This window comes from Oncorhynchus mykiss, chromosome 9, assembly GCF_057628025.1.
Source record: "Oncorhynchus mykiss isolate SJ-2025 chromosome 9, ASM5762802v1, whole genome shotgun sequence".
NCBI lineage: Eukaryota > Metazoa > Chordata > Actinopteri > Salmoniformes > Salmonidae > Oncorhynchus > Oncorhynchus mykiss.
Genome location: NC_143030.1, coordinates 55888280 through 55915726, shown reverse-complemented (window position 1 = coordinate 55915726; position 27447 = coordinate 55888280). Strand labels below are relative to the sequence as shown.

Genomic DNA, 27447 nt, shown 5'->3' with positions numbered 1-27447 from the left:
GACACACCCATCTAAACTCGCATGACAAATAACAGATCTTAGGAACATTACACAAAGAACCTTTTACTTGAAAAAAAGGAGTATCCTATAGCCAGACAGCATTAGCTATAAATGATTGTTTAGTTTGCTCTCCTAAAACGAAGTTCTTATCTCGTTCTTGGTACCACTTAGGACCAAAACATTACCTCATCCAGTGGCATATATCAATTGTCAATCCTTGATACTACCATAAAAAATACAACCCCTCCTGGACAAGCTTACGGAGAGGAGTGACTGGCACACAGACATTGTGGAGCCAAGAGATAATTGGTTCCCCCTCAATCATCCCTTCACAAGGTTTAAAAGATACGTTTACATATGAAGACAAGCCTGACCTCTCCCCTCTCTGGGCCCCAAGTAACTTTTTCCACATAAGCATACTTATGAAAATTGATAAAACATCTTATTTATCAATGTTACCTAAATCATTCTGATTCTGCTACCACAACATTCACCACAGTCTAAGGTTCTGAGTGCTCTGGAGAAAGGTTTTCATCAAGGATCTCTCTGTATTTTTCTCCGTTCATATTTGCCTCGATCCTGACTAGTTACTCAGTCCCTGCCACTGAAAAACATCCCCACAGCATGATGCTGCCACCACCATACTTCCCCGTAGGGATGGTGCCAGGTTCCCTAAAGATTTGGCACTTGGCATTCAGGCCGGCCAAAGAGTTCAATCTTGGTTTCATCAGACCAGAGAATCTTGACCCTCATGTTCTGAGATTCTTTAGGTGCCTTTTGGCAAACTCCAAGCGGGCTGTTGTGCCTTTTACTGAAGAGTGGCTTCCATCTGCCCACTCTACCATAAATGCCTGATTAGTGGAGTGCTGCAGAGATGGTTGTCCTTCTGGAAGGTTCTCCCATCTCCACAGAGGAACTCTAAAGCTCCCTGACCAAGGCCCTTTTACTCAGTTTGTTTGGCCGGCCAGCTCTAGGAAGAGTCTTGGTGGTTCCAAACTTCTTCCATAAGAGTGATGGAGGCCACTGTGTTCTTGGGGACCTTCAATGCTGCAGACATTTTTTGGTACCCTTCCCCAGATCTGTGCCTTGACACAATCCTGTCTCTGAGACCCCAGGACAATTCCTTCGACCTCATGGCTTGGTTTTTGCTCTGACGTGCACTGTCAACTGTGGGACCTTATATAGACAGGTGTGTGCCTTTCCAAATCATATCCAATCAATTGAATTTACCTAAGGTGGACTCCAATCAAGTTGTAGAAACATCTCAAGGATAATCAATAGAAACAGGATGCACCTGAGCTCAATTTAAAGTCTCATAGGAAAGGGTATGAATACTTATGTAATTAAAGTTTTTTTATTTTTAATACTTTTGCAAACATTTCTAAAAGCCTGTTTGCTTTGTCATTATGGGGTATTGTGTGTAGATTGCTGAGGATTTTTGTTTAATTTAATCCGTTTTAGAATAAGGCTGTAATGTAACAAAATGTGAAAAAAGTCAAGTGGTCTGAATACTTTCCGAAGGCACTGTATTTGGACAGTGAAGCAACATTTTTAAATTTGTCTCTATATTCCAGATTTTGGGATTTGAGATCAAAGGTTTCATATAAGGTGACAGTACAGAATGTCACCTTTTATTTGAGGGTATCTTCATAAATATATGTCCTCCCATTTGAATAATTCATTTGAACATATTCACTTATAAAGTATTAAAGAAGTCAAAAGTTTAGTATTTCATGCATTGACTACAGTCACGGATGTCGTACGAACAGGACCAAGGAGCAGCAGATGTTATTCCACATATTTATTTCAAAGTGAAACTTTAAGCAAAACACAATAAACGGACATTGAAACGTGACTACGTGGTGCACAAACACAAAACAATATCCCACAAAGCAGGTGGGAACAGGGAACCCTTAAGTATGATCCCCAATTAGAGACAATGAACATCAGCTGCCTCTAATTGGGATGCATACCAAGAGCACCAAATATATAACCTAGAACGCCCCCTAGTCACGCCCTGACCTACTACACCATAGAGAACCAAGGGCTCTCTATGGTCAGGGCGTGACAACTACATCAAGCTTGCGACTCTACAAACTAATTTGCAGTTTGTTTTGATTGTGTTTTGGGTTATGTTTTGTCCAATAGTAACTGAATGATGACTAGAGTTATTTTCTTTAAGTGAGTAGGTGAGATGTTTCTGATCCCATGATTAAGAAAAATCATGAATAAATCATAAATAATGATGAGTGAGATGCCGTTCAGAGGCGGCAACAAAAATCTCATCCTTATTCACAATTCATGATTATTCATAATCATGGAAGCATCCACATGGATGTAAAAGTGTTCAGAAATATATTCTATTCTTACTTGCAATAAAAGTGACTCCAAAATTTCGCAAGACATGCTGACATTCTGTACTGTCGCATAATATGAAACATTCCATCTCAAATGCTGGAGTATAGAGCCAAATTAAAATGGTTAGCTTCACTGTCCAAATACATATGGAGGTGAGTGTATATGTCCAATAAAAATATATAATAAATTTAAAAAAAAAGGTCCTGTGAAACCATCTCCATCACAAACAAAACTTTTCTCATTTGAATATCATCTTCAAAATGGCTGCCATATAAGTCTCTTCATATTCTATCCCTCCCTCAGGTGCACTGGCTGAGGAAACGGAGTCTCCTACATTCCAACAGAATTCCTGAGGAGAGACATTTCCTGACGTTCCCAGGGAACAGGAGCCATGCCATGGTACCTGGCCTCAGACCCTTCTCGGAGTACAGACTTACCGTCAACGTCTTTAACAAAAGGGGCAACGGCCCCAATAGTGACCCCGTCACCTTCCAGACTCCAGAAGGAGGTAAATATTTGGCAGAGGAATGTGTGCACTCACAGGTTTACTTCAAGGCATAACAGTACAACAATGCAAACTTTGTGTAGCAGATGTGAGATAGTTAGCTGTGTCCTGTAGTAATAGCCATTGTGCAGTGACATCACCCGCCCTGAGAACTGTGGTGTTGTCACAGAACACAAAATGTTACTGTAAGTGTGAGTGTTTGTCTTATACTGTATATTAATACAACATTTGTGTGCCTTGCTGAAAAATGAAGTTCAAAATATGTGAACGCTAAAGCCTATAGATTTCACAGCAAGGTAAGCCTAAGGAGTATGTTCAATACGATTATGACGGATGTGTAATGTTTGTTTTTCTATTTTTGACAGTTCCCGAACAAGTGCCCATTCTGACAGTGTCAAACGCCCAGAGAGACTCTATCACCCTGGTGTGGGCACCCCCCTTTGAGGCCAACGGCATCCTTACGGGATATCTCCTGCAGTACCAACTCAGTATGTACACACATGACCACCCTAGTATTACTTGATGAGTATGTACTCATGTGACCCCTCTAGTATTACTACAGTAGATGAGTATGTACACACAACTTCACCACAATTTTATCAGCTGAATATTACTCTTGACCTACTATTACCTAGCGGTCAGTTTAGACTGGTCATTTACTGTAGTACAGTTTGCTGTTGTTCCAATAGCTGCACTATCAAAACCTGCACTAGATGGTGCTGTTTAAATACTCAATGGTCAATTGGGTTCTCTCTAAAGCTCAATTATTGGTATTGCCCACTGGCAGAGGGTTACCTCTATAGGCATATCAATTGTAGTTTATGTTTTTCCCCTAATAGAATGGAAACATTTACTAAATCAAAAGAAGACATGGCTAGTGTTCATATGTCATTATATGCTTTCTATCACATGGAATTGAAATGAAATCATTCACATCTTATATGAAGAGAACACTTATCTTATGGAGAGAACACTGAGGTAAGAGGCTTTCATCACATTCATTACATTTTCCTTTTACCTGCATTTTTTTTTTGCCTGACATTTCTGGAGGCATTGTGTGAAATGTTATGGGAGACCCTTCCCTGCAGTTGTTCTAGCACCCACTGAGCCAGTCAAGCCTCTGAATGCAGCCAGCATGCCCTTTTCAGTGCTTGTCATCAGATATCAGCATTTCACTGATATTAAAGTACAAGGAGCCAGTGGGAATATAAGCATTACAATAGAACTGGTTCAGAGAGCCTAACCGGCTGGCAAATATACAGTACTACAACAAGGACATCTTATTAAAGCTTAAACCTTATTAAACCTTATAGAGGTATCTCTTTATGTACATGCTGCTTCAGAGCAACGTCTTTAGGAATAACATGGAAAGGCACTAATACAGAAAAAAGGGAGGCAGTGAATTGTAAGTGCAGTAATTGGAATCTGTAATCGATGGGTAAAATACTATAATACTAACATCTCCATTTATTTACCACGAGACCTGACAATGAAAACCTCTGGAGCCTAATTACAGCATATGAGTAGGCCCCAGACTCTTAGTCAAGTCTTGTAACTAGAGTCTTGTTTTCCTCGTCAGCTCACAAAAGTCATGACCCGTGTCATGTGAATGTTTGACTGTGAGCTCTGCCTCTCCAAACAAATTTGTATTTTTGTGTATGTGTGTGTGTTTATCTTCTTATTGGGTGGTCCTCTGTACCTCAGTTGGTAGAACATGTCGCTTGCAACGCCAGTATAGTGGGTTTGATTCCTGGGACCACCCATACGTAAAACTCGGGCTCCCGAGTGGCGCTGCGGTCTAAGGCACTGCATCTCAGTGCTAGAGGCGTCACTACAGACCCAGGCTGTATCGCATCCGGCCGTGATTGGGGGGTCTCACAGTGCGGCGCATAATTGGCCCAGGGTCATTAGGGTTTGGCCGGGGTAGACCGTCATTGTAAATAAGAATTTGTTCTACACTGACTTGCCTAGTTAAATAAAGGTTCAATAAAAAATGTAAACAATTATGCACGCATGACTGTAAGTCGCTTTGCATAAAAGTGTCTGCTAAATGGCTTCTATTATTTTCTTCTTCTATAGTAAATGAGACGTTGGCGATGGGGGACATGCAGGAGGTGAACGTCAGCAGTGCCGACACCACCCAGTGGTTCCTGCAGGGCCTGGGGGAGATGAGCAAGTACATGTTTTACTTGAGCGCCTGCACCAGGGTGGGTTGCGGACCCCAGCGCATGGAGGAGGGTAGCACGGTCACAGAAGCAAGTGAGTAGCCAATCCACAGGGGGATGGATCATGGTTGAGGGAGTTGATGGCTGTGTTAAACTCAATGATTACTTTACGCTACGGAACAAAACACTACGCAACGCAGCTACGGTTGCTTGTAGTAGGTGTCGGTACGCTTGTAGCTCACAACCAAATATAATCTCAGCACTCTTCAAACAATAATCCAAACAACATTGTTGATTTATTAGAGTCCACAAAATGCTTTTTTTTTGGAAGTAATAATAACTGTGTGATTCTAGGCTATTTTAAAATGGAAAAGTTGGTAAAGTTTTTACAGCAGTTTTCTGCTGTGAGGAAGAAATCTTTTTTTATTATTTATTTATTATTATTTTTTTATTTTACCCCTTTTTCTCCCCAATTTCATGGTATCCAATTGTTGTAGTAGCTACTATCTTGTCTCATTGCTACAACTCCCGTACGGGCTCTGGAGAGACGAAGGCTTGCAGATATACAACCCAACCAGCCGTACTGCTTCTTAACACAGCGCGCATCCAACCCGGAAGCCAGGCCCCTGGCAACCTTGGCTAGCGTGCACTGCGCCCAGCCCGCCACAGGAGTCGCTGGTGCGCGATGAGACAAGGAGATCCCTACCGACCAATCCCTCCCTAACCTGACGACACTAGGCCAATTGTGCGTCGCCCCACGGACCTCCCGGTCGCGGCCGGTTACGACAGAGCCTGGGCGCGAACCCAGGGACTCTGATGGCACAGCTGGCGCTGCAGTACAGCGCCCTTAACCACTGCGCCACCCGGGAGGCCAGTGAGGAAGAATTCTGTTCTATTTTTTGCTGATATGGGCATGAACGCATTCAAGTAACATATCAAACTGGGATAATGTTGTAGGTTACACATTGTTATATCATATGGGGGAGATGTGGGAAGTTAAAAGGCTAGCTTGTTTTTTTACAACGAACTAGTAGACAAAACAAGGTAATGGTAAATAACCCTAAACTTTCTCCTACAACTGCAGACATGGTTTTGAAATCGCATCCATTCGTGTCAAGACAAATACTACTACACATGTATAGTTTACACTGTGCAAACAAATATTCAACAACAGCTTCAAACCCTTTTGTTGTTTTGTGGTTGACATCTAGATTATGAGACAAACTGTATATTCTGACAACTTTTAGCAAATATCAGGCAGCCACGTTGATGAAGCTGAATGAGAACTCATTGTTGAGACAACCAGTTTTTGAAGTGTTGAAGGGAGTTGTAGTCCGTGCTTGGAGTCAGTGCTCCTATTGGGACATTATAGTGTCTGTCATTACTGAACATGGTAGAGTATATGGCTCTGAATGGAGATAAAAGGGCCTATTGGGCACGTGTGCCTTCTGGCCAAGTCCGTCATTGTTATCTACAATAGGCAATAGGGGAGCTGGAACGCAATGAGTTTGGAGACATTGATGGGAGGTGATAGAGAGTATGGAGTTGATACTACATACAATGGAACATTCATGGCACTGTGAGATGCATCCTGGGAATATGGGAAAGTGTGGGTTGTGTGTTTTTGTTTCTGTTTGTATTTGAGTGTGGGTGTTTGCCTGTGAGCGAGAGAGAGGATGAGAGAGACTGACATGCGTGAGAGAAAGAAATAAGTGTATGGTACAAAGGAAATAGAAAAAGAGAAACTACTGAGAAACTAAACAAGAACAACAGCTGTGATACAAGAACAACAGCTGTGATACAAGGACACAACAGCAGTGATATCAGAACAATGTGTTGGGACTCTTCAACTGGTCTAAAACCATCTATTTTTGTCTGTCTCCTCATGGTGTAGCAAAAAAGTGTGAGAAAAAAATGTATGTTGCATTTAAGACCGATAGCAAAACCTCCTACCAAAAATCCCTTAGAAAAACAGTGTATCACCAGAGATTCAATTACACTGAGTGCACAAAACATTAGGAACACCTGCTCTTTCCATAACATTGACTGACTAGGTGAATCCAGGTTAAAGCTATGATCCCTTTTTCTTTTTTTAACGATTTCATTTGATATTTTATAAACAATACAAAACATACACATACTGTACAAACGACTACATTGTACAAACATCAACTACATCACACCTGCCCAGACCCACTTGCACACCCACCCTGATCTCCGGCGGCCACATCACTTTCCGCCACATGGCCTGAAACTGCACCATTTTGTTTCTTTCCGTAGCCCACGCACTTTCAGTATTTAAATATTAAATCATTTGATTTTTCCATTGTGTTAATGATGGCGCGTTTCAAGATGAGTGATGAAGAAAATTGTCCAACCCATTGGGTATCTCACTACACCCCCACATGCCATGTCTTGAAATATGAAGACAGACGGATTAAAAGCAAGTTTACATTGTAATACTTCTGACAGCCAACTTTCTAGCTACACCCACAATTTCCGGACTTTATATCATTCCCAGAAAGCATGGATTATTGAGTCATTATTTGTTTTACACCTAAGACCTGACTCTGGCTTTGTGCTGCAGAATTTGTTAATTTTGTCTTTTGTACAATAAATTCTATACACTAGTTTATACTGGATTAAGCGTTAAAATTATCGTTAACTCTAATTTCCTTAGTTATGCTCCAACTTTCCCTCCATCTTGTGCCAACATCAGTTCTTTTTAAGTCTTGGTTCCAATAGTTATATTTTTTCCTAAGAGATTGTCAGTTGGACATGCTCTCTGCAAGGTTTTGTATATCTTCCCTATCATATGAATATCTTTTCCTGACTCAAATTGTAACAATGTGAGCTGAGAGTCGCGAAGCAAATTCAGGGAGTGAATACATTTAATAAAGGAACGGATCTTTAAAACAAGAAACACGAGCAGCCTGGTGACCTAGAGGCCGGAGAAGGGAGCACACGGGACACAAATAAGATTCCCTCAAGGTTGCTCTGATGTCCAAAAGATTTCAAATCGAAATGTTGTGTTTAGTCACTTTTAAGTTGCATGTATTTGAAACTATCTACATTGTTCAGTCCAAAATGACTTTTTAATTTTGTCATGAAAACAAATGTATTTCCTGTTACCAAGTCATTAATGGTTTCTATGCCTTTAGTTTTCCAATGTGGACAAAGTTATCAGTGAATTCTGAAAAGCTATCCAAGTATTGTTCCAAAAGATTGTGTTTTACAGAGTGATATTGATTCTTGTAGAATACTTAAAATGTTCTTTCCATATTTTTATAATGTTCTTAACTAGGACGTTGTTAATGTCCTTGGCTTTATCCTTTGAAAATTGACACGTAAAAAGATTCCCGGGATAAGCATGTGCATCTTCAATATGTACCCATTGTTCCTCTTTATTGCATTTACTGTAACTATACACTGAATCTACAAAACATTAAGATCACCTACTCATTCCATGACATAGGTGAACCAGGTGAATCAAATCAAATTGTATAGGTCACATATTTAAAAAAATTTTTTTAACTAGGCAAGACATACACATATTTATCAAACAAAATAAAATTGTATTGGTGACATACACGTGATTAGCAGATGTTATTGCGGGTGTAGCGAAATGCTTCTGCTTCTAGCTCCAACAGTGCAGTATTATCTAACATGTAATATCTAACAAATTACACAACATACACCCAAATCTAAGTAGGAATGAATTAAGACTATATACACATGGATGAGCGATGTCAGAGCGGAACGGACTAAGATGCAATAGAATAGTATAGAAAAAACAGTATATGCATATGAGAGGAGTAATGCAAGATATGTAAGCATTGTTAAGTGAATGAGATGCCGTAGAATAGTTTAGCCTGTCCGGAAGCAAGATGTCAGTCTCAGCGACGTGGCTGGTTTTCCTGCCACATGCATCTCATGTCTGAGCCATTGAATTGCGACTCCACTTTACCTCTATACTGACGTTTAGCTTGTTTGATTGCCTTGTGGAGTGAATAACTACACTGTTTATATTACCAGTCGCCTTGCCATTGTTAAAGGCGGTGGTTCGCGCATTCAGTTTTGCATGAATGCTACCATCTGTCCACGGTTTCTGGTTAGGATAGGTTTAAAAATTCACAGTGGGTACTCCTATACACTTCCTTATGAACTCAGTCACTGTATCCGTGTATGCGTCTAGATTATTTTTGCATGCTACCTGGAACATATCCCAGTCCACGTGATCAAAACAATCCTCAAATCAAATTGTATTTGTCAAATACACATGGTTAGCAGATGTTAATGCGACATGTTGTAAAAGGAAATTCAGCCATGTCGCCGAGACCGACGTCTTGCTTCCGGACAGGCTAAACTATTCTACGGTATCACATTCACTTAAATAAATAAGGTTAAATAAAAAAATAAAAGTATGTGACCTATACAATTTGATTTGAATCACCTGGTCAGTCTATGCCATGTTGTAGCGAAATGCTTGTGCTTCTAGTTCCAACAGTACAGTAATATCTAACAATTAATCTAACAATACCTCAACAACTACCTAATACACACAAATCTAAAGGAGTGAATGAGAATATGTAAATGTAAGTATATGGATGAGCGATGGTCGAGCAGCAAAGGCAAAGTGAAATAGATGGTATAAAATACAGTATATACTTGTGATATGAGTAGTGTAAGATATGTAAGCATTTTTAAAGTGCCATTATTTGGAGTGGCATTGTATAAAGTGACTAGTGATCAATTGATTAAAGTGGCCAGTGATTGGGTCTCAGTGTAGGCAGCAGCCTTTCTGAGTTAGTGATTGCTGTTTAGCAGTCTGGTGGCCTTGAGATAGAAGCTGCTTTTCAGTCTCTCGGTCCCAGCTTTGATGGGACTGAGAGTGTGGATTCCGATTGGTAAGACCAGCATTGAATAGTACAAAGCACGGGCACTTCCTGTTTGAGTTTCTGCCTATAAGACGGGAGGAGAAAGATGGATTTGTGGTCAGATTTGCCAAAAGGAGGGCTGCGTGGTCATTGTAAGCATCCGGAAGTTTGAATAGCAATGGTCGAGAGTCTTAGTAGTGAGAGTAGGACAGTCAATATGTTGGTTGAATTTTGGCAGCCTAGTCCTCAGATTTGCTTTGTTAAAATCCCCAGCTACAATAAATGCAGCCTCAGGATATGTTGTACACTTAAACTATGACATACAAAATGAGAGAGAAATCCACAAAATCACATTGTAGGATTCAATTTATGAATTTATTTGCAAATTATGGTGTAAAATAAGTATTTGGTCACCTATAAACAAGCAAGATTTCTGGCTCTCACAGACCTGTAACTTCTTCTTTAAGAGGCTCCTCTGTCCTCCACTCGTTACCTGTATTAATGGCACCTGTTTGAACTTGTTATCAGTATAAAATATACCTGTCCACAACCTCAAACAGTCACACTCCAAACTCCACTATGGCCAAGACCAAAGAGCTGTCAAAGGACACCAGAAACAAAATTGTAGACCTGCAACAGGCTGGGAAGACTGAATCTGCAATAGGTAAGCAGCTTAGTTTGAAGAAATCAACTGTGGGAGCAATGATTAGGAAATGGAAGACATACAAGACCACTGATAATCTCCCTCGATCTGGGGCTCCACGCAAGATCTCACCCCGTGGGGTCAAAATGATCACAAGAACGGTGAGCAAAACTCCCAGAACCACACGGGGGGACCTAGTGAATGACCTGCAGAGAGCTGGGACCAAAGTAACAAAGCCTACCATCAGTAACACACTACGCCGCCAGGGACTCAAATCCTGCAGTGCCAGACGTGTCCCCCTGCTTAAGCCAGTACATGTCCAGGCCCGTCTGAAGTTTGCTAGATAGCATTTGGATGATCCAGAAGAAGATTGGGAGAATGTCATATGGTCAGATGAAACCAAAATATAACTTTTTGGTAAAAACTCAACTCGTCGTGTTTGGAGGACAAAGAATGCTGAGTTGCATCCAAAGAACACCATACCTACTGTGATGCATGGGGGTGGAAACATCATGCTTTGGGGCTGTTTTTCTGCAAAGGGACCAGGACGACTGATCCGTGTAAAGGAAATAATGAATGGGGCCATGTATCGTGAGATTTTGAGTGAAAACCTCCTTGTATCAGCAAGGGCATTGAAGGTGAAACGTGGCTGGGTCTTTCAGCATGACAATGATCCCAAACACACCGCCCGGGCAACAAAGGAGTGGCTTCATAAGAAGTATTTCAAGGTCCTGGAGTGGCCTAGCCTGTCTCCAGATCTCAACCCCATAGAAAATCTTTGGAGGGAGTTGAAAGTCCGTGTTTCCCAGAAACAGCCCCAAAACATCACTGCTCTAGAGGAGATCTGCATGGAGTAATGGGCCAAAATACCAGCAACAGTGTGAAAACCTTGTGAAGACTTACAGAAAACGTTTGACCTCTGTCATTGCCAACAAAGGGTATATAACAAAGTATTGAGATAAACTTTTGTTATTGACCAAATATTTATTTTCCACCATAATTTGCAAATAAATTCATTATAAATCATACAATGTGATTTCCTGGATGTTTTTCCCTCATTTTGTCTGTCGTAGTTGAAGTGTACCTATGATGAAAATTACAGGCCTCTCTCATCTTTTTAAGTGGGAGAACTTGCACAATTGGTGGCTGACTAAACACTTTTTTGCCGCACTGTATGTGATATTTAGAATCCAGGTGAAAGCTACGATCCCTTATTAATGTCACTTGTTAAATACACTTCAATCATTGTAAATAAAAGGAAAGAAACAGGTTAAATAAGTATTTTTAAGGCTTGACACAATTGAGACATGGATTGTGTATGTGTGCAATTCAGAGTGTGAATTGGAAAGACAAAAAATGTAAGTGCCTTTGAACGTATGATAGTGGTGTCAAGCGCACCGGTTTGTGTCAAGAACTGCAACGCTTCTGTTTTTCACGCTCAACAGTTTTCCGTGTGAATCAAGAATGGTCCACCACTCAAAGGACATCCAGTCAACTGAGGGAAGCATTGGAGTCAAAATGGGCCAGCCCCAAAGAATTGACACTGTTCTGAGGGCAAAAGAGGGTGCGACTCAATATTAGAAAGGTGTTCCAAATGTTTGGTATACTCAGTGTATAAGCTCTTCATAAAGCACATTTCATAATTTCAGTTGTTTTGAAAAGATCAATACCTGGCTTTAGTGTGGTGCTTTTTATCCCTTGCATATGTCTGACTGATTAAAAATGTACCATTTGGCTGTCATCATCATTGATATATGATGGTTGTAGTTTTTTGTGTTGTGTGTATTGATGGATTATGGCTGTGTGTGTATGTATGTGTGTGTGTACGTGCGTGCATGCATCGTGTATGGTATTTGGTGTTTGACTGTGCCTGGAGACTAGCTTTCCTCATGTTTGTGACGTGGTGCCTTATTTGAACTCTTCTCCCTCTGAAGATTTCTCCTCCATTCCAGCTGTGGCACCCACTGAGAGGACTATGTATCCATAGGCTTCCTGGATAGAATTCCAAATACAGTACCTTACCGGAAATCTACTTAAAAATGCGTTGGAAATACATGAATTACACAATACACGTTTTATTGTAACACATTGAATTATAACATGTTGAATGTAAAAGGCATTCTACCCTATCTTTGCTTCAACAATTACCTTAAAAGCTATAGTTTGGAGTGGATTTTTAGATCCTTAATACATTTCAAATGTTTTGGAAATAGTTTATGAAGTCATTTCCCATGCCATTGGAACATGTTAGAATTGCAAACGGAATGTGTTAATTGTGTGGGATATTTTGATAGGTTAGTAGTGTGATGATCATTGCCCTAACATTAGTAACAGTATACCAGTGGTGTCATGCCCATCGAAACTAAAGAGGCACATGCCCCCTTCCCAGCGGGCAGAACGGGTTGAAATTATGTCATTAGAATCTGTTTTACATTAATTTTGACATCATTTCAACCAGCTTTGCTCGCTAGGCTAATTCTGGGATTTAGGCTTGTAATTCCAAATAAGATATGGAATTAATGCAAGAATGTAATGGCCCTTCAAAAGAATGTGTTGAATGACGCCACTATAGTATACAGTAGTGGTAGCAGCGTCATTTTTAATCATAAATAGGCATTTGTAATTGGTGGCGAGATGTCAATTTGTAGAGCCTGGACACAATTGTTTCAGCATTCAATAACACTGCATTGATACCTAGCACTGAGCCTACCATTAGTAGACCTCCGTTGTAAATGTTGACAAAGTACAATTTGAAATGGGTCATTACGTAAACAAGACTATTGTAGAAATTTAGAAACTGTTTCAATGGGTACACTGGAACTTGAGGTGCGTCTTTCATTTCAGGGCATAACTGCTCTCTCATTCCTCCCAGCTTGATTCCTGTGAATGCAACTCCTTCCTCCTTAGGTATACTTAGGTATACCTGTACCTACCCGCCTGTCCAACATTACTACTCTGGACGGCTCTGACTTAGAATACGTGGACAACTACAAATACTTAGGTGTCTGGTTAGACTGTAAACTCTCCTTCCAGACCCATATCAAACATCTCCAATCCAAAGTTAAATCTAGAATTGGCTTCCTATTTTGCAACAAAGCATCCTTCACTCATGCTGCCAAACATACCCTTGTAAAACTGACCATCCTACCAATCCTCGACTTTGGCGATGTCATTTACAAAATAGCCTCCAATACCCTACTCAACAAATTGGATGCAGTCTATCACAGTGCAATCCGTTTTGTCACCAAAGCCCCATATACTACCCACCATTGCGACCTGTACGCTCTCGTTGGCTGGCCCTCGCTTCATACTCGTCGCCAAACCCACTGGCTCCATGTCATCTACAAGACCCTGCTAGGTAAAGTCCCCCCTTATCTCAGCTCGCTGGTCACCATTGCATCTCCCACCTGCAGCACACGCTCCAGCAGGTATATCTCTCTAGTCACCCCCAAAACCAATTCTTTCTTTGGCCGCCTCTCCTTCCAGTTCTCTGCTGCCAATGACTGGAACGAACTACAAAAATCTCTGAAACTGGAAACACTTATCTCCCTCACTAGCTTTAAGCACCAACTGTCAGAGCAGCTCACAGATTACTGCACCTGTACATAGTCCACCTATAATTTAGCCCAAACAACTACCTCTTTCTCTACTGTATTTAATTAATTAATTTATTTTGCTCCTTTGCACCCCATTATTTTTATTTCTACATTGCACATTCTCCCATTGCAAATCTACCATTCCAGTGTTTTACTTGCTATATTGTATTTACTTTGCCACCATGGCCTTTTTTCCTTTACCTCCCTTATCTCACCTCATTTGCTCACATCGTATATAGACTTGTTTATACTGTATTATTGACTGTATGTTTGTTTTACTCCATGTGTAACTCTGTGTCGTTGTATGTGTCGAACTGCTTTGCTTTATCTTGGCCAGGTCGCAATTGTAAATGAGAACTTGTTCTCAACTTGCCTACCTGGTTAAATAAAGGTGAAATAAATAAATACTACCTACTCACACTTCTAATATGATGCTCCTTTGTATTTTGCTATATTTCTAATATGATGAATTTTCCACTCTGTGTCTCTGACAACAATACAATTTCCAGACATTAAGTAGTCGGATCTATTTAGATATTATTGCATGTGGGATGTCATAAATGGCAGCTCAGAAGACCCTGCCTAAGTTATATATCTCCCTGTACACCAAATCCAATTCCACACAATCAAGTAGAGGATGCCTGCCTTGCTTTCTAACAGTCTCCTTGAAGGGTGCCTAGTGGCTGCAGTGTTCTTTACTTGGGGGATCCGATTTGGCTTCACTAATCCTCTCTTCCCTGCCTCTCTTTTCTTTCCCCTTCCTTTCTTCTCTCTTTATCAGTCCCAGCCCTGTTTAACATAAGCTCCTATGTGAGTGACACCTTTGTAAAAATCAGCTGGACTGCCGGGGACGAGCAACAGGACTCTCAGCTTTATGTCGCTTATATGAATAATCGTAAGCTACTCTCTAACCCCCACAGCTTTTTTAAAAAGTAGCACATTGCTAGTGTATTACTCTTTTTTTTTGTGGACGCATGTAGTTATATGTCATAAGTAGGGCTGTTACGGTGACCATATTACCGCCACACCGGTGGTCACGAGTCATGATGGTAGTCAAATTCCATGTGACCGTTTAGTAACGGTAATTAGGCTTCTCCAAGCTTTGATGCTGCTGATGGTCATTAGTAGCTTACTGAACTGGCGAACTACTCTATTGTCCCTCTAATCACTCTGACATCAATGCAAATGTAATCAAAAATCGAATAATACACTTCATGAGAGCTTATGAGCTAATGTTGCTCAACATTTCTATAGGCTATGTAACTCCGTGAGAAAACAGAGTGATGGCCTCTATTAAAAAGAGGATGATCCCATCAGCTTTCTATAGGCTAGACTTACTATATTTATTTATCCACCATTGTAATATTAAGCAAATGGCTTCTCTTTAAAACAGGAGTAAAGTCTACCTGGCTGGCATGAAAATGAACCATGGGAAAGGCATCCTTCATTCGCTACTTAAGTGCATAGATTACATGTTTTTTTCCCCCCGCTGCCCCTATTCAATACAGGTGCATGATAATGGTCCATTCTAAATTAAAACAAATTTCACACATATATTATTTAGTATATGTAAAGATAAGAATAGTGTGATGGGTGACAATATTAGCCTATCACTTGTGAATTATATATTATCAATGATGCCCAGCTTAAGAATAACTGCGCATGCATTAAAAAAAATTACTTTTTCAAATCATAATCGCACACCTCATGTAGCCTAGCCCATAGGCATATGTGTTATGATAAGGTTTGTATCACAACTAAAGTGGCCAAATAACATCTTAAAATGAAGCACATGAATTCGCTTTACAATGGGTGTAGTACCTAACTGGCATACATACGCAGCGCGAGTGTTTTCAAGTTTGGGGAAGCTCATTTTCACCATAAAAATGCACCTTTATAATAAAATCATTACATGCATAATTGCATTTGTGGTGTTTTCCTGCTAATGGAACATTTTCCCCTTCTGTGTGTGCGCATTGCTGTGAAGAAATAGCCTATTCGTTTATCAAGGTTTTAAGCTAAAGTTCTCATCTGTTGCGTCGGGCTCATTGCTTAAAACATGTTTTTTTTATGCTAGTGGTTGTATTAATTTTGGACCTTTCGCATCCCACAATTGTCCCAGACTATGTTTGGAATATTTATTTCTCGCACAGAATAGGTCAACTTTTGTACTATGGGGATAGTAGATTGACATAGGCTAGTGCTTTTTATGTTTGTTAGGCCTACTCATCTTGTTGGCTGATGAAAAGTAAATGTGGAAAGTTCTTCCAATATCTTCAATATGCGCCACGGAATTGGATAAGGATGCACGCAGTTGCGTCCCCGATGTGTCAGTCTTCACTTGTAGCCTGTGAGGAAGACCCAATCATGTGACTGAGAGCCATGTGAGTGAGAGGTGCTTCGGGCAGGCAGTAGGGAGAAGGGATTTATAATTATTATATTCAGCGAAAGGGCATAACGGCTACTCGCCACAAAATACATGAATCTTTTTAGGGAAATTAGGGCCACACAAAGGGGATGCAGCCGGGAAATCCGAGGCATTATCAAGTGCTTGTCAAATTGTGAATGAGAGACTGATGAAGTGTGTGCGACCTGTGCAAGTAACAAAGCAGAGCTCATGCCTTTCATGGAACTTTTTTCAAATCATCATTAGAGTCATATCATACAGCCTTAGAATGTATTAAAAATCTAAACATATAGCCCAACATTTGTATCACAACTAAAGTTACATAAATAACTATAAATTAAGCATATAGGGAGTACCTGTTTCTTTGTTAACCGCTCCACACAGAATGCATGTGTGGAGAAAAGATCCTTTCTATTTTATTCAACTAGGTTCAATTGTATTCTTCATACTATAAAATAATATAAAATAATGTTACGGAATTCTAAGCAAATATTTTCTGTTAAATTAACTAGTGTAACTCAAAGCTATATGGCAGAGCCAGATCAGGACCTAACATAAGGACCATGCAGAGTATGCTATTCTGTTCTTCTGAAATAGACTACATTTTCTTCATGTCTTTAGACCTGTCTAAAATAAATACTGGATTTATTGTGATGGTGTTGGCTATATTGCATGGATTTATTTGACTTTTTAAAATGTAGATGTTCCAAAGGTCTGCATCAGTAACTTGTAGGCTATGTGTGGAAGACAGGAGATGCTAAATGTGTTTATGTTAATTAACGGTAAATTACAGTGAGACCGGTAGTTTTTTGCTTGACAATCAGCAGCTGACAAAATTTCATGACCGCCACAGCCCTAGTTATAAGGATATATAAGGCTTGACTGTACTGTATGCACAAACTGACTGCTATTGCATTTCAGTAACTTACAATTATTTATACTTTGTTTCCATTATCTGAAATGTAAACAATGTATTTTTCAGTGTTGTTGTCGTAGAAGTAGTGTTTAGCATGGCGATAGTCCTTACCATGTGCTGCTAGCCTGACTAATAACACATGATGGTTGTGCGAATCCTGTAGGTGAAGGTAACTGGAGGATTTCAGAAGCAGTAAACACTTCTAAGAATTTCCACTTGATTGACGGGCTGGAGCCTGGGACGGTGTACACTGTGCGTCTCTTGGCTAAGTCACGGCTCGGTAATGCTAGTATTTTCGAAGACGTTATACAGACCAGGGTCAAAGGTAAGAGAGAATAGTCCCATGTTGTGCAATTGGTAGCCATCAACTGTCCATTCCACTCACAACAACAGAATACCAGATTGACAAGCATTTGTCGACAATTATCGACAGCGTCTGTGGTGAGATGTTTTTATTTCCTGTGTCCTTCATTTTATATTATTTTATTGACAAATGTTACCAGGGGAAAGTGAAATAATCAAACAATAGGGGATATCATTGTACTATGGAGGTCTATTGAGAAAAACATGTTATTTTCATGACCTCAACGGACTTCCATATGGTTCACATGCCAATCTGTTTTCTAATGTACTCGTTGTTATATGAGTTGTTTGGGGCATGGGGCAAACTAACCTCATTTGTCTGTTTGGGGTGGGTTAGGTTTGGCCAGTCTTCACTTGGGAGTTTCCACCCAGGGCTGGTTCATCGGGATGATGTGCGCTGTGGCTCTCCTCACCCTCACCGTGCTCATCGCATGCTTCGTGACCCGCAACAAGGGTGGCAAATACGCAGGTACGCCACCTCACCCAAACATGTCTTCCAGTGTCCAAGGTCAGTTTTGTCTTTGAACTTTGCTGGTTTTGGCATCTATTTAATTCGATAGAGGAAATAAATTGCTTTTCAACTCGTCAACCAAACATTAACCTATTGTTTTCAATGGTGATTTTTTGTATTTATTAACAAATTGAATGCCTGTTAATTTCCTGATTTGAGTGAAATAAAATGGACCCCGAACCTGGCCAACGGCTTCAGCTTTGTTGTAGTGAGGTGCGTACTGGCGGCAGAGAAGTCAGGCGCAGGAGAGCGAAAACTGATTTACAGCAGTGTCGTTTAATATCCATAAACCACCGTCAACAGAACAATACAAATAAATGGGTCAAACAAACCTCGGTAATACCAGCATACCGTGCACGAGCACTACAAGGAAACAATTATGGACAAGGACATGGGGGGAGAACAGAGGGTTAAATACACAACATGTAATTAATGGAATTGGAACCAGGTGTGATGGAAGACAAGACAAAAGCAATGGAAAATGAAAAGTGGATCAGCGATTGCTAGAAGGTCGGCGACTTCAACTGCCGAACACCGCCCGAACTAGGAGAGGGACCAACTTCGGCGGAAGTTGTGACGTGTGGGAATGCTCTTTGCATAACGTGCATGCCAATCAGTCCATGCATGTGGGAAATCAGACAAACCCCATTCAACCCTGTGTGTGAAACATCGGCAAGGTGCTAGAGGCCTTCTTTCCTTCCCAATTGTCCCTCCTCTCTGTGCTGTGGCCCTCGTGTCCCAGCCCGGCACCGCTGATTACTGGGGTTGTCAAAAAGACAGGTTGGAATCAGCCAGCTTTGTTCCCCTTCTCCGCCTTCACCTGGAGCCGGCCCCGGCTCTTCTCGAGCCTTTGTGCACCCGTCTTGGCCTCACAAAGGTGTTGCTGTCTCACCCGCTCTCTTTCGCCCCTACCATTTCCGCCTGTGGGAGCTGTTAACATGAACACTGAATATTTCATCACCCCTGTATTCCCTCCTTTACTTGTCCTGATGCTTTTCATGAAACCCCTCTCCTTTGTATCTCTCAAAAGCCCCTTTATTTTTTAATCATATTTACACATAGAGCTGTTGGAAATCGCTTTGAAAAGACGCACAAAAGAGCACTCAGGATGGTTGAGGAGATATTTTTGGTCATTTGAGATGTTTGTTGTTCATATCCTTCTGTGGTTTCAACTGAGAAAATTACACATTTGTGTTACATACGTGTTGTGAAATAAAGGACACACTAACATAAAGTGCCGTAATAGGGTGTCGGGCCACCACGAGCTGCCAGAACAACGTCACTGCGCCTTGGTATAGATTCTACAAGTGTCTGGATCTCTATTGGAGGGATGCGACACCATTCTTCCACAAGAAAATCCCATAATTTTGTGTTTGGTTGATTGTGGTGGAAAACGCTGTCTCAGGCACCGCTCCAGAATCTCCCATAACTTTCAATTGGGTTGAGATCTGGTGACTGAGACGGCCATGGCATATGGTTTACGTTGGGTTTCGTGCTCATCTAACCATTCAATGACCACTTGTGGACTGGGGCATTGTCATCCTGAAGGAGACTACTACCATCAGTATAGAAATTCTTCATCATAGGTTGAAGGTGATCACTCAGATTGGCTATTTATTGGTATTTTTGTTTACTTTTTGTTTGCCCTCTTGAGTGGACCTGCGACCCACACTATACCAGCTCAAACAACTGAAGTGTTTCCTTTATCTTGGCCTACAGTAGAACCCTCTATGAATGGGTCTTCATTCAACCGTCTATGAAGGGTTCTACCAAAAACCTTTTCATCTCTAACATACAGTATATTTTTCTAAATGAATCCAATCTGTTAGTAGTTAGACTTATTTCACCTTTTACTGAGATGTCTTTTCCAGTTTAGATGATTTAGGTAGCCTCACTAATTAATCTTCCCTACCCTGTCAGTCATTCTGAATGTGGGTTGCAGGACTTGAATACCTGATGTGGCTTGTAAACCAGGAGATTCAAACTACTGCGATAGAGTATAGCTAGGCCCTCAAAGAAAGGCCTTTAAAATTAAACTTTTTATGACAATACATTACATATATCAAAGGCTAATAAGGCTGGTTGAACTGTTCATACAGGGTTCTAAGAAGAACCCTTCAAAGATAAAACGGTTCTCATAGAGAACTCTTCATAGAGAGTTCTAGGAAGAACCTTTAGATGATAAAAGGGTGATTAGTAGAACCATTTATAGAAGATTCTAGGAAGAACCCTTCATACAGTGGAGGGTTCTAGGTTGAACCCTCTGAAAAGGGTTTACCTAGCACCAAAAAGGGTTCTCCTATCGAGACAAGCTGAAGAACCCTATATGGTTCAACTAAGCAGAGTACCTTTTAAAGGTTACCTTTTTAAAGGTTCATCCTGTCACTCGATATTTCAGGGATGGAATGCAATCAAACATGTACTCCTGAAAACCACACTGACTCTTCCTGGTACATGTCATTTGATCAATCAAAATAATACTGTTTTGTACTGAAGGTAGGACCTGCTTTTTCTCAATGCAGGGACAATGTTACTTTCTCACAACCGGGATCTGCCACAGTGTCACTTTGAACGATGTCCGGTCACATTTTCTATTACCCTTCATGAATAAGACAATATAAATGCTTATAAATGCTTTATACACTATAATAAATGTTCCTAATCTTTATGAATGGTAATGCTAATGAATGTTTACCATTATATAATGAGGAACTATTTATCAATTGTTTATACATTTTGTTGTTGTGAAGTGTTACGACAATCTCCTTCCCTTAAATGTAATTGAATGAAAACATTCTAAGAGTCTGTATAGAGCTTTCTGGTACTAGGCTAATAGTTATAGTCATGTTTCAATCTTGCAGTAAAGGAAAAAGAGGATCTCCACCCTGAAGTTGAGTCCCAGGGCATGAATGATGACACATTCTGTGATTACAGGTGAGCCATTTGCTATTGTTCTTGAGAATGGTGAGATTTAATATGGAAGTGCTTACATTGACAGCAATATGTATTTTCACTATAATGTATTTATGATTGAGCTTTGTGGCAATGAGATTAGAAGAACTTCCATACTTTTCATGATTTTCTTACTGTACATCTCTCTTGTCCCAAAAGAAAACCTTATATGCATGCGCTTTTCTTGGATCAGCACAGAAATGAAAGCAGCTAAGTAAACAAAAAATGTAGGTAGTCGTTGTCCTTAAATTGATATGGTACTGTAGAGTAGGATATTGTGTACAGTATATGTTTTGTCAATGTGTGTCTGGGTGGGTGAATGTGCACTTCCGTAAAATCTCAAACACATTTGTTGTATGTTGCTCCCTATGTAGTAGATGTGCTTTAAAATATGATTTATTCTGAGACATGTAGGACAAAATACTTCCTTCAAAGCTGGAAAAAAAACTAAACGGGCGGTCAAAGGCGAGACATCTTTTGATGACCAAAGTCATCAAAAATCAGTGATGTACTTCCATCTCTCTCATGTCTGTGTGACCACGCAGTGCCCAGTTAACGCCTCTCTCATAGAGAGCAAGGCGCTGCAGCTGAGGTCGAGGAGGGAGTTGGATTCAGATCAGAGCCCAAAATGAACCCGAGACTCTAGCAGCAACTCTGCAGTCATTTTATCACAGCATGGCGATGTCACGGCTTAGCTATAACGATTGTCTTCCTCTTCTGATGAGGAATAAGAAGGATCGGACCAAAATGCAGCGTGGTACGTGTCCATGATAACTTTAATAACTCAGAACGAGAAAATACCAAAAGAACAAAGTGCAGGAAAGAAATGAAAATTGAAACAGTCCTGTGTGGTGCAAACACAGAAACGGAAAACAACTACCCACAAATCATAGTGGGAAAACAGGCTGCCTAAGTATGGTTCTCAATCAGAGACAACGATTGACAGCTGCCTCTGATTGGGAACCATACCAGCCCAAAACCAGAAATACAAAAACATAGAACAACACATAGAATGCCCACCCCAACTCACGCCCTGACCAAACTAAAATAGAGACATAAAAAGGAACTACGGTCAGGACGTGACAATAGCTGTTTTCGAATACTCATACTAACCGTAATATTTGTGACATGAATTGAGTAAATGTTCCTGGATGCCGTACTAAACTTGCCAAAATACGAACTATACACGCATAGGACACTATTTCCGTACTTGTAGGGCCCATAATGCAATTCTTCAGAAAATGGCCGTGGCTTCACAACATTTTCAGATTTGACGAAATTGGCGGAAAATATGCAGCCAATGTCCGACGAGCGAAAACAAATTAATTGAACTAACTAATGACAAATGTTAAGAAAATGTTGGGCAGTGTAATAAAGTAATGACTTTTAAATCCTTATGAGCCGCATAGCATTACAGCAGTATGTACTAGTATGTTAGTTAGTTACCTAACGTTAGTTGGATACTAATACATCGAACTTGACAGGCAGTATATTAACTATATGCTATCTAACGTTTATTGACTTGATTATTCACATTCTTAGCTAAGTGGTATAGTTGTTGTGCATTTCAATGGACTTTGTTAATTCATTGTTAAATCATCAATGCTCTGGAGAACATAACAGCCTAACCAGCTCTGCTATGGTGAGTAAAATGGTCAGCGTGAGGTGTGTCATTTGTGTCTGGAAGTAGCTAGCCAACGTTAGCCAGTTAGCTTGGGTGCTTGACTGCCGTTGAACGCTCGGATCAACCCTACTCCTCGGCCAGAGAGTCCAGGGTGCGCTTTGAACGCTCTGAGAGCGAAACACTCAGAATTTACAGTCTGACAAAGCTCTGGATTTACAAACCCCGAGAGCGCACTCCGGCACTGCAGATTTGAATTTACAGACACTCACGAAATCGTAAAATGTTTAGCTAGTCATTTGTTATGCTAAAAAGCTAGCAAGAGGTTCCATAGCAACAGCATCAACTTCCGATACACAGGTAAAGCTCTAGTATGCTCAACTAAAATAATACCGTTAGTTTACAGTATACTAAAATGAACTAATAGTATGCTGTATATACTCATTAAGTATGTAGTATACAGTAGGTTTAGTATGGGTATTCGAACACAGCCCATGATGGGTCGCACCGGCTGCCGCACTTCACCAATAAACATAACACTTAGTGTTATACAGGCACTTGTTTGCCAGCTCTGATGTAGAAAAAAGAAAGAGAGATTGGTAGCAATTCAAATGAGGCCAGTGTAAACTGAAACATTACCTAATATCATACAGATATGAGAAGATTAATGTTGGATGATTTAATAGATTATTGAAAATTATATCTTAAAGGCCTGATATGTAAATCTTCACATCTACATCTTAATGCTTCCCCTAATCAATTGTCTCGTGTTTGTGTTGACTATTCAGTATGTACAACAATTTGATAAATTATCATATCACACTGAATTATGAATGCTAAATGGGACAGAGATAATGTAGAGTATTACCACATATTGATGGTCCTGGGCTTTAGTGAGGGTGATAAGAAATCCTTGGTACTGAGGTGACCCTTTGTCTTGTCGAGAGACACCTGCAAGCTGGCCATGTGCCCAGTCTTAAATTGGCATCTAATCTCCTTGGCCCCGGCGTGCTCCCCTGGGAATACCAGGAATGACAGGCTGTTTGTCTGGGATTGCATATGGCCTCTCTGTACGGAATGAGCAGCACTCGGGCAATTTCCATCTAAAGAGATTTGAAATTGCCTTCCGTCCTGAAGCCTTGGCAATTAGCAATTAGTGAAGTGAAGGGATTGTACGGTAGTAGCCCCCCATCCACCCTTTCCCCATCAAAACCACACCCCCACCCGCTATGTTAAAGCCATGCTAGCTGTGTGTGTTTCCGTGTGCATGTGCGCACACGTCTGTGAGTTTGTTTGTGTGAGCATTTCTGTGTGCGAGTGTGTGTATATCAGTGTTAAAGCTGCAATATGTCACTTTTTGGGCGACCCAACCAAATTCACATAGAAATGTGTGTTATAGATCTGTCATTCTCATTGAAAGCAAGTCTAAGAATCGGTAGACATGTTCTATGTGCGCTATTTCTATGCCTCCCGTTTTGAAGTTCAGTTTTTGCATCTTTTACTTTCAGTTTTGTACACCAGCTTCAAACAGCTGAAAATACAATATTTTTGGTTATGGAAAATATATTTCGCAGCGGTTTATATCAGGGATGGGCAACTTTGATGCGGGTGGTATCTACAAAAAAAACTTAACTCATCATGAGGGGCTGCAGTGGTTCGTGGGTCATCCATACCTCCCCACCCATTGTAGCGGCGCCCCTTTGTGATAGCAAAGAAAACAAAACATTTATTTAAGTTAATTTTCTGCTAAATATTGCCGTTTTAAATCAAGTTTGCTGCAATTCTACACGTTTTGCATTGCGGCGGAGAGAAGATTTTGCAATTTTCTAACATTTCATGCAATTCTACTAATTTTGCCATGGGATGGAGAGAAAACAATATCTGTTTTACAATTCATTTAATGTAATTCTACACATTTTGCCATAGTGGGTATGCAAATGTTTACAATTTTTAATATGATAACTGATGATCAATTGGCATGTCACGTGATCAATTGGCATGTCACGTGATCTGGGTTAGGCATCTTTTATTCAGTGAAACACACAAAACAATAAAGAATAACGAAAGGTGACGACAATGGCGTGCTGACATACAACTACCCATAAACAATATCCCACAAAACACAGGTTGAAACAAGCTACCTAAATATGATCCCCAATTAGAGACAACGATTACCAGCTGCCTCTAATTGGGAATCATACAAAATCACCAACATATAAAAACAAAACTAGAACCCCACATAGAACATATAAACTAGACTAACCCCCAGTCACGCCCTGACCTACTCTACCATAGGAAATAAAGGCTCTCTATGGTCAGGACGTGACAGGGCACCACCCCAGTCGGTAATTCTACCATGCTTACTACAATTTTAGACAGTTTGCCGCTAGACTAATTTTACCAATCTAAACAATTTCCTGACATGGGCAAATTGAGTGACTGCTGATGCACAACCACATTTCGAAATTGTGCCTTGTGTATTCTAATGCTCAACAGTAAGTTGAGACCCCAACTGAGTTCCCAAAAATGTAATCAATAAATGAAAGAAACTACAAAAGGGCGCCAGTTGCCCATTCATGGTTTAGATGGTACAATAATTCTCTACACTATACTTGCTTGTTTTGTCACACAAACTGAAATTAGATACTATTTCTACATAGTGCATATTTAATTTAGTCAACTATAACTACATTTTACGAAAAAATATTCATTTAATTATCTATTTTCCCTGAACAAAAACTAATGACGATAACGAGACGAGATATATAAATATAACAAATTAGTTTTCATTTCAGTTGAAGAAAATGTGATGAGACAAGAATTCCACGAGACTAATGGACATTATATTTGCCATGAAGTGTCTTTTTATCTGTTTTGTTCAGGCATACGCATGCATGCCTTTGCAGAATATTTTTAAAATAACTGTCCAGTGAAAATCTCACTTTTTAAAAGTTCATATTCTGTTAACTCATAACCAAATAATGTTGACGTTTTAGAAAAAACACTTCAAAAATTCAACCTCAAACTTGTATCAAACCAGCTGTTTCAAAAATGCTTGCTATTTACTTATATAATGTGACGTAATGTTGGCTCATTGGCTGAGCTGGCCAATCAGCTGTTTACTTTCATTAATATTTTTAATGACCGGTATTCGCCTTCACCATTCTGTTGTTGGAGTTAGGGCTGTGCGGTGTACCATATTTAAGTAATAAGGCCCGAGTGGTTGCGGTAAATGACCAATATACCACGGCTAAGGGCTGTTCTAATGCACGACGCAATGTGGAGTGCCTGTGGATACAGCCCCCAGCCGTGGCATATGGGCCATATACCACAAAACCCAGAGGTGTCTTATTGCATTATAAACTGGTTATCAATTTAATAAGAAGAGTAAAAATACATGTTTTCTCATACACGTTGTATGTGGTCTGTTATAAACTGTGTAGCTGTAGCGCTGAATGCTGATTGGCTGGCAGTCAGTGGTATATCAGACTAACAAAACATTTATTTTTACTGCTCTACTTACATTGGTAACCAAAGTCTGTTAAAGTCTGTAAATAAATAATAATATCTCCTCTCTTACTTTCATATTGGCCATTTTTGCTCTGATCACGTCAGAAGCTGCATTGCCATGTTGCAGTGGCTTTTTCCCAATTTTTAAAATACGAATGGTGTTTCAATATTTATTTGCCACATCCACAGGACACAACAAGTGTAAAACAGTAGAGGAGAGTAGGGTAAGTTGAGTATTTCATTCAGCATCACTCCGTCAATGGAAATATAGTATTCTTTATAACAATGATATCTATATACAGTGCCTTGCGAAAGTATTCGGCCCCCTTGAACTTTGCGACCTTTTGCCACATTTCAGGCTTCAAACATAAAGATATAAAACTGTATTTTTTTGTGAAGAATCAACAACAAGTGGGACACAATCATGAAGTGGAACGACATTTATTGGATATTTCAAACTTTTTTAACAAATCAAAAACTGAAAAATTGGGCGTGCAAAATTATTCAGCCCCTTTACTTTCAGTGCAGCAAACTCTCTCCAGAAGTTCAGTGAGGATCTCTGAATGATCCAATGTTGACCTAAATGACTAATGATGATAAATACAATCCACCTGTGTGTAATCAAGTCTCCGTATAAATGCACCTGCACTGTGATAGTCTCAGAGGTCCGTTAAAAGCGCAGAGAGCATCATGAAGAACAAGGAACACACCAGGCAGGTCCGAGATACTGTTGTGAAGAAGTTTAAAGCCGGATTTGGATACAAAAATATTTCCCAAGCTTTAAACATCCCAAGGAGCACTGTGCAAGCGATAATATTGAAATGGAAGGAGTATCAGACCACTGCAAATCTACCAAGACCTGGCCGTCCCTCTAAACTTTCAGCTCATACAAGGAGAAGACTGATCAGAGATGCAGCCAAGAGGCCCATGATCACTCTGGATGAACTGCAGAGATCTACAGCTGAGGTGGGAGACTCTGTCCATAGGACAGTCGTATATTGCACAAATCTGGCCTTTATGGAA

General features: G+C 40.2%; 1 protein-coding gene across 4 annotated transcripts in view; it reads left to right on the top strand.

The window, feature by feature from the left end:
* LOC110532314 (neural cell adhesion molecule L1-like protein) overlaps positions 1–27447 on the top strand; it is an 89325-nt gene that overhangs the window by 53644 nt on the left and 8234 nt on the right. For 2 of the 4 annotated variants that reach the window (XM_021616094.3, XM_036988248.2), the window contains exons 20-24: positions 2662–2866; positions 3229–3351; positions 4943–5122; positions 18168–18299; positions 21203–21275. In XM_021616094.3, the coding sequence (XP_021471769.1) occupies positions 2662–2866; positions 3229–3351; positions 4943–5122; positions 18168–18299; positions 21203–21275 (713 nt within the window). Of the gene's footprint in view, positions 1–2661; positions 2867–3228; positions 3352–4942; positions 5123–14925; positions 15040–17630; positions 17793–18167; positions 18300–21202; positions 21276–21452; positions 21521–27447 lie in introns of all 4 variants that reach the window. The other 2 variants (XM_090184560.1, XM_090184559.1) reach the window with 2 other exon arrangements.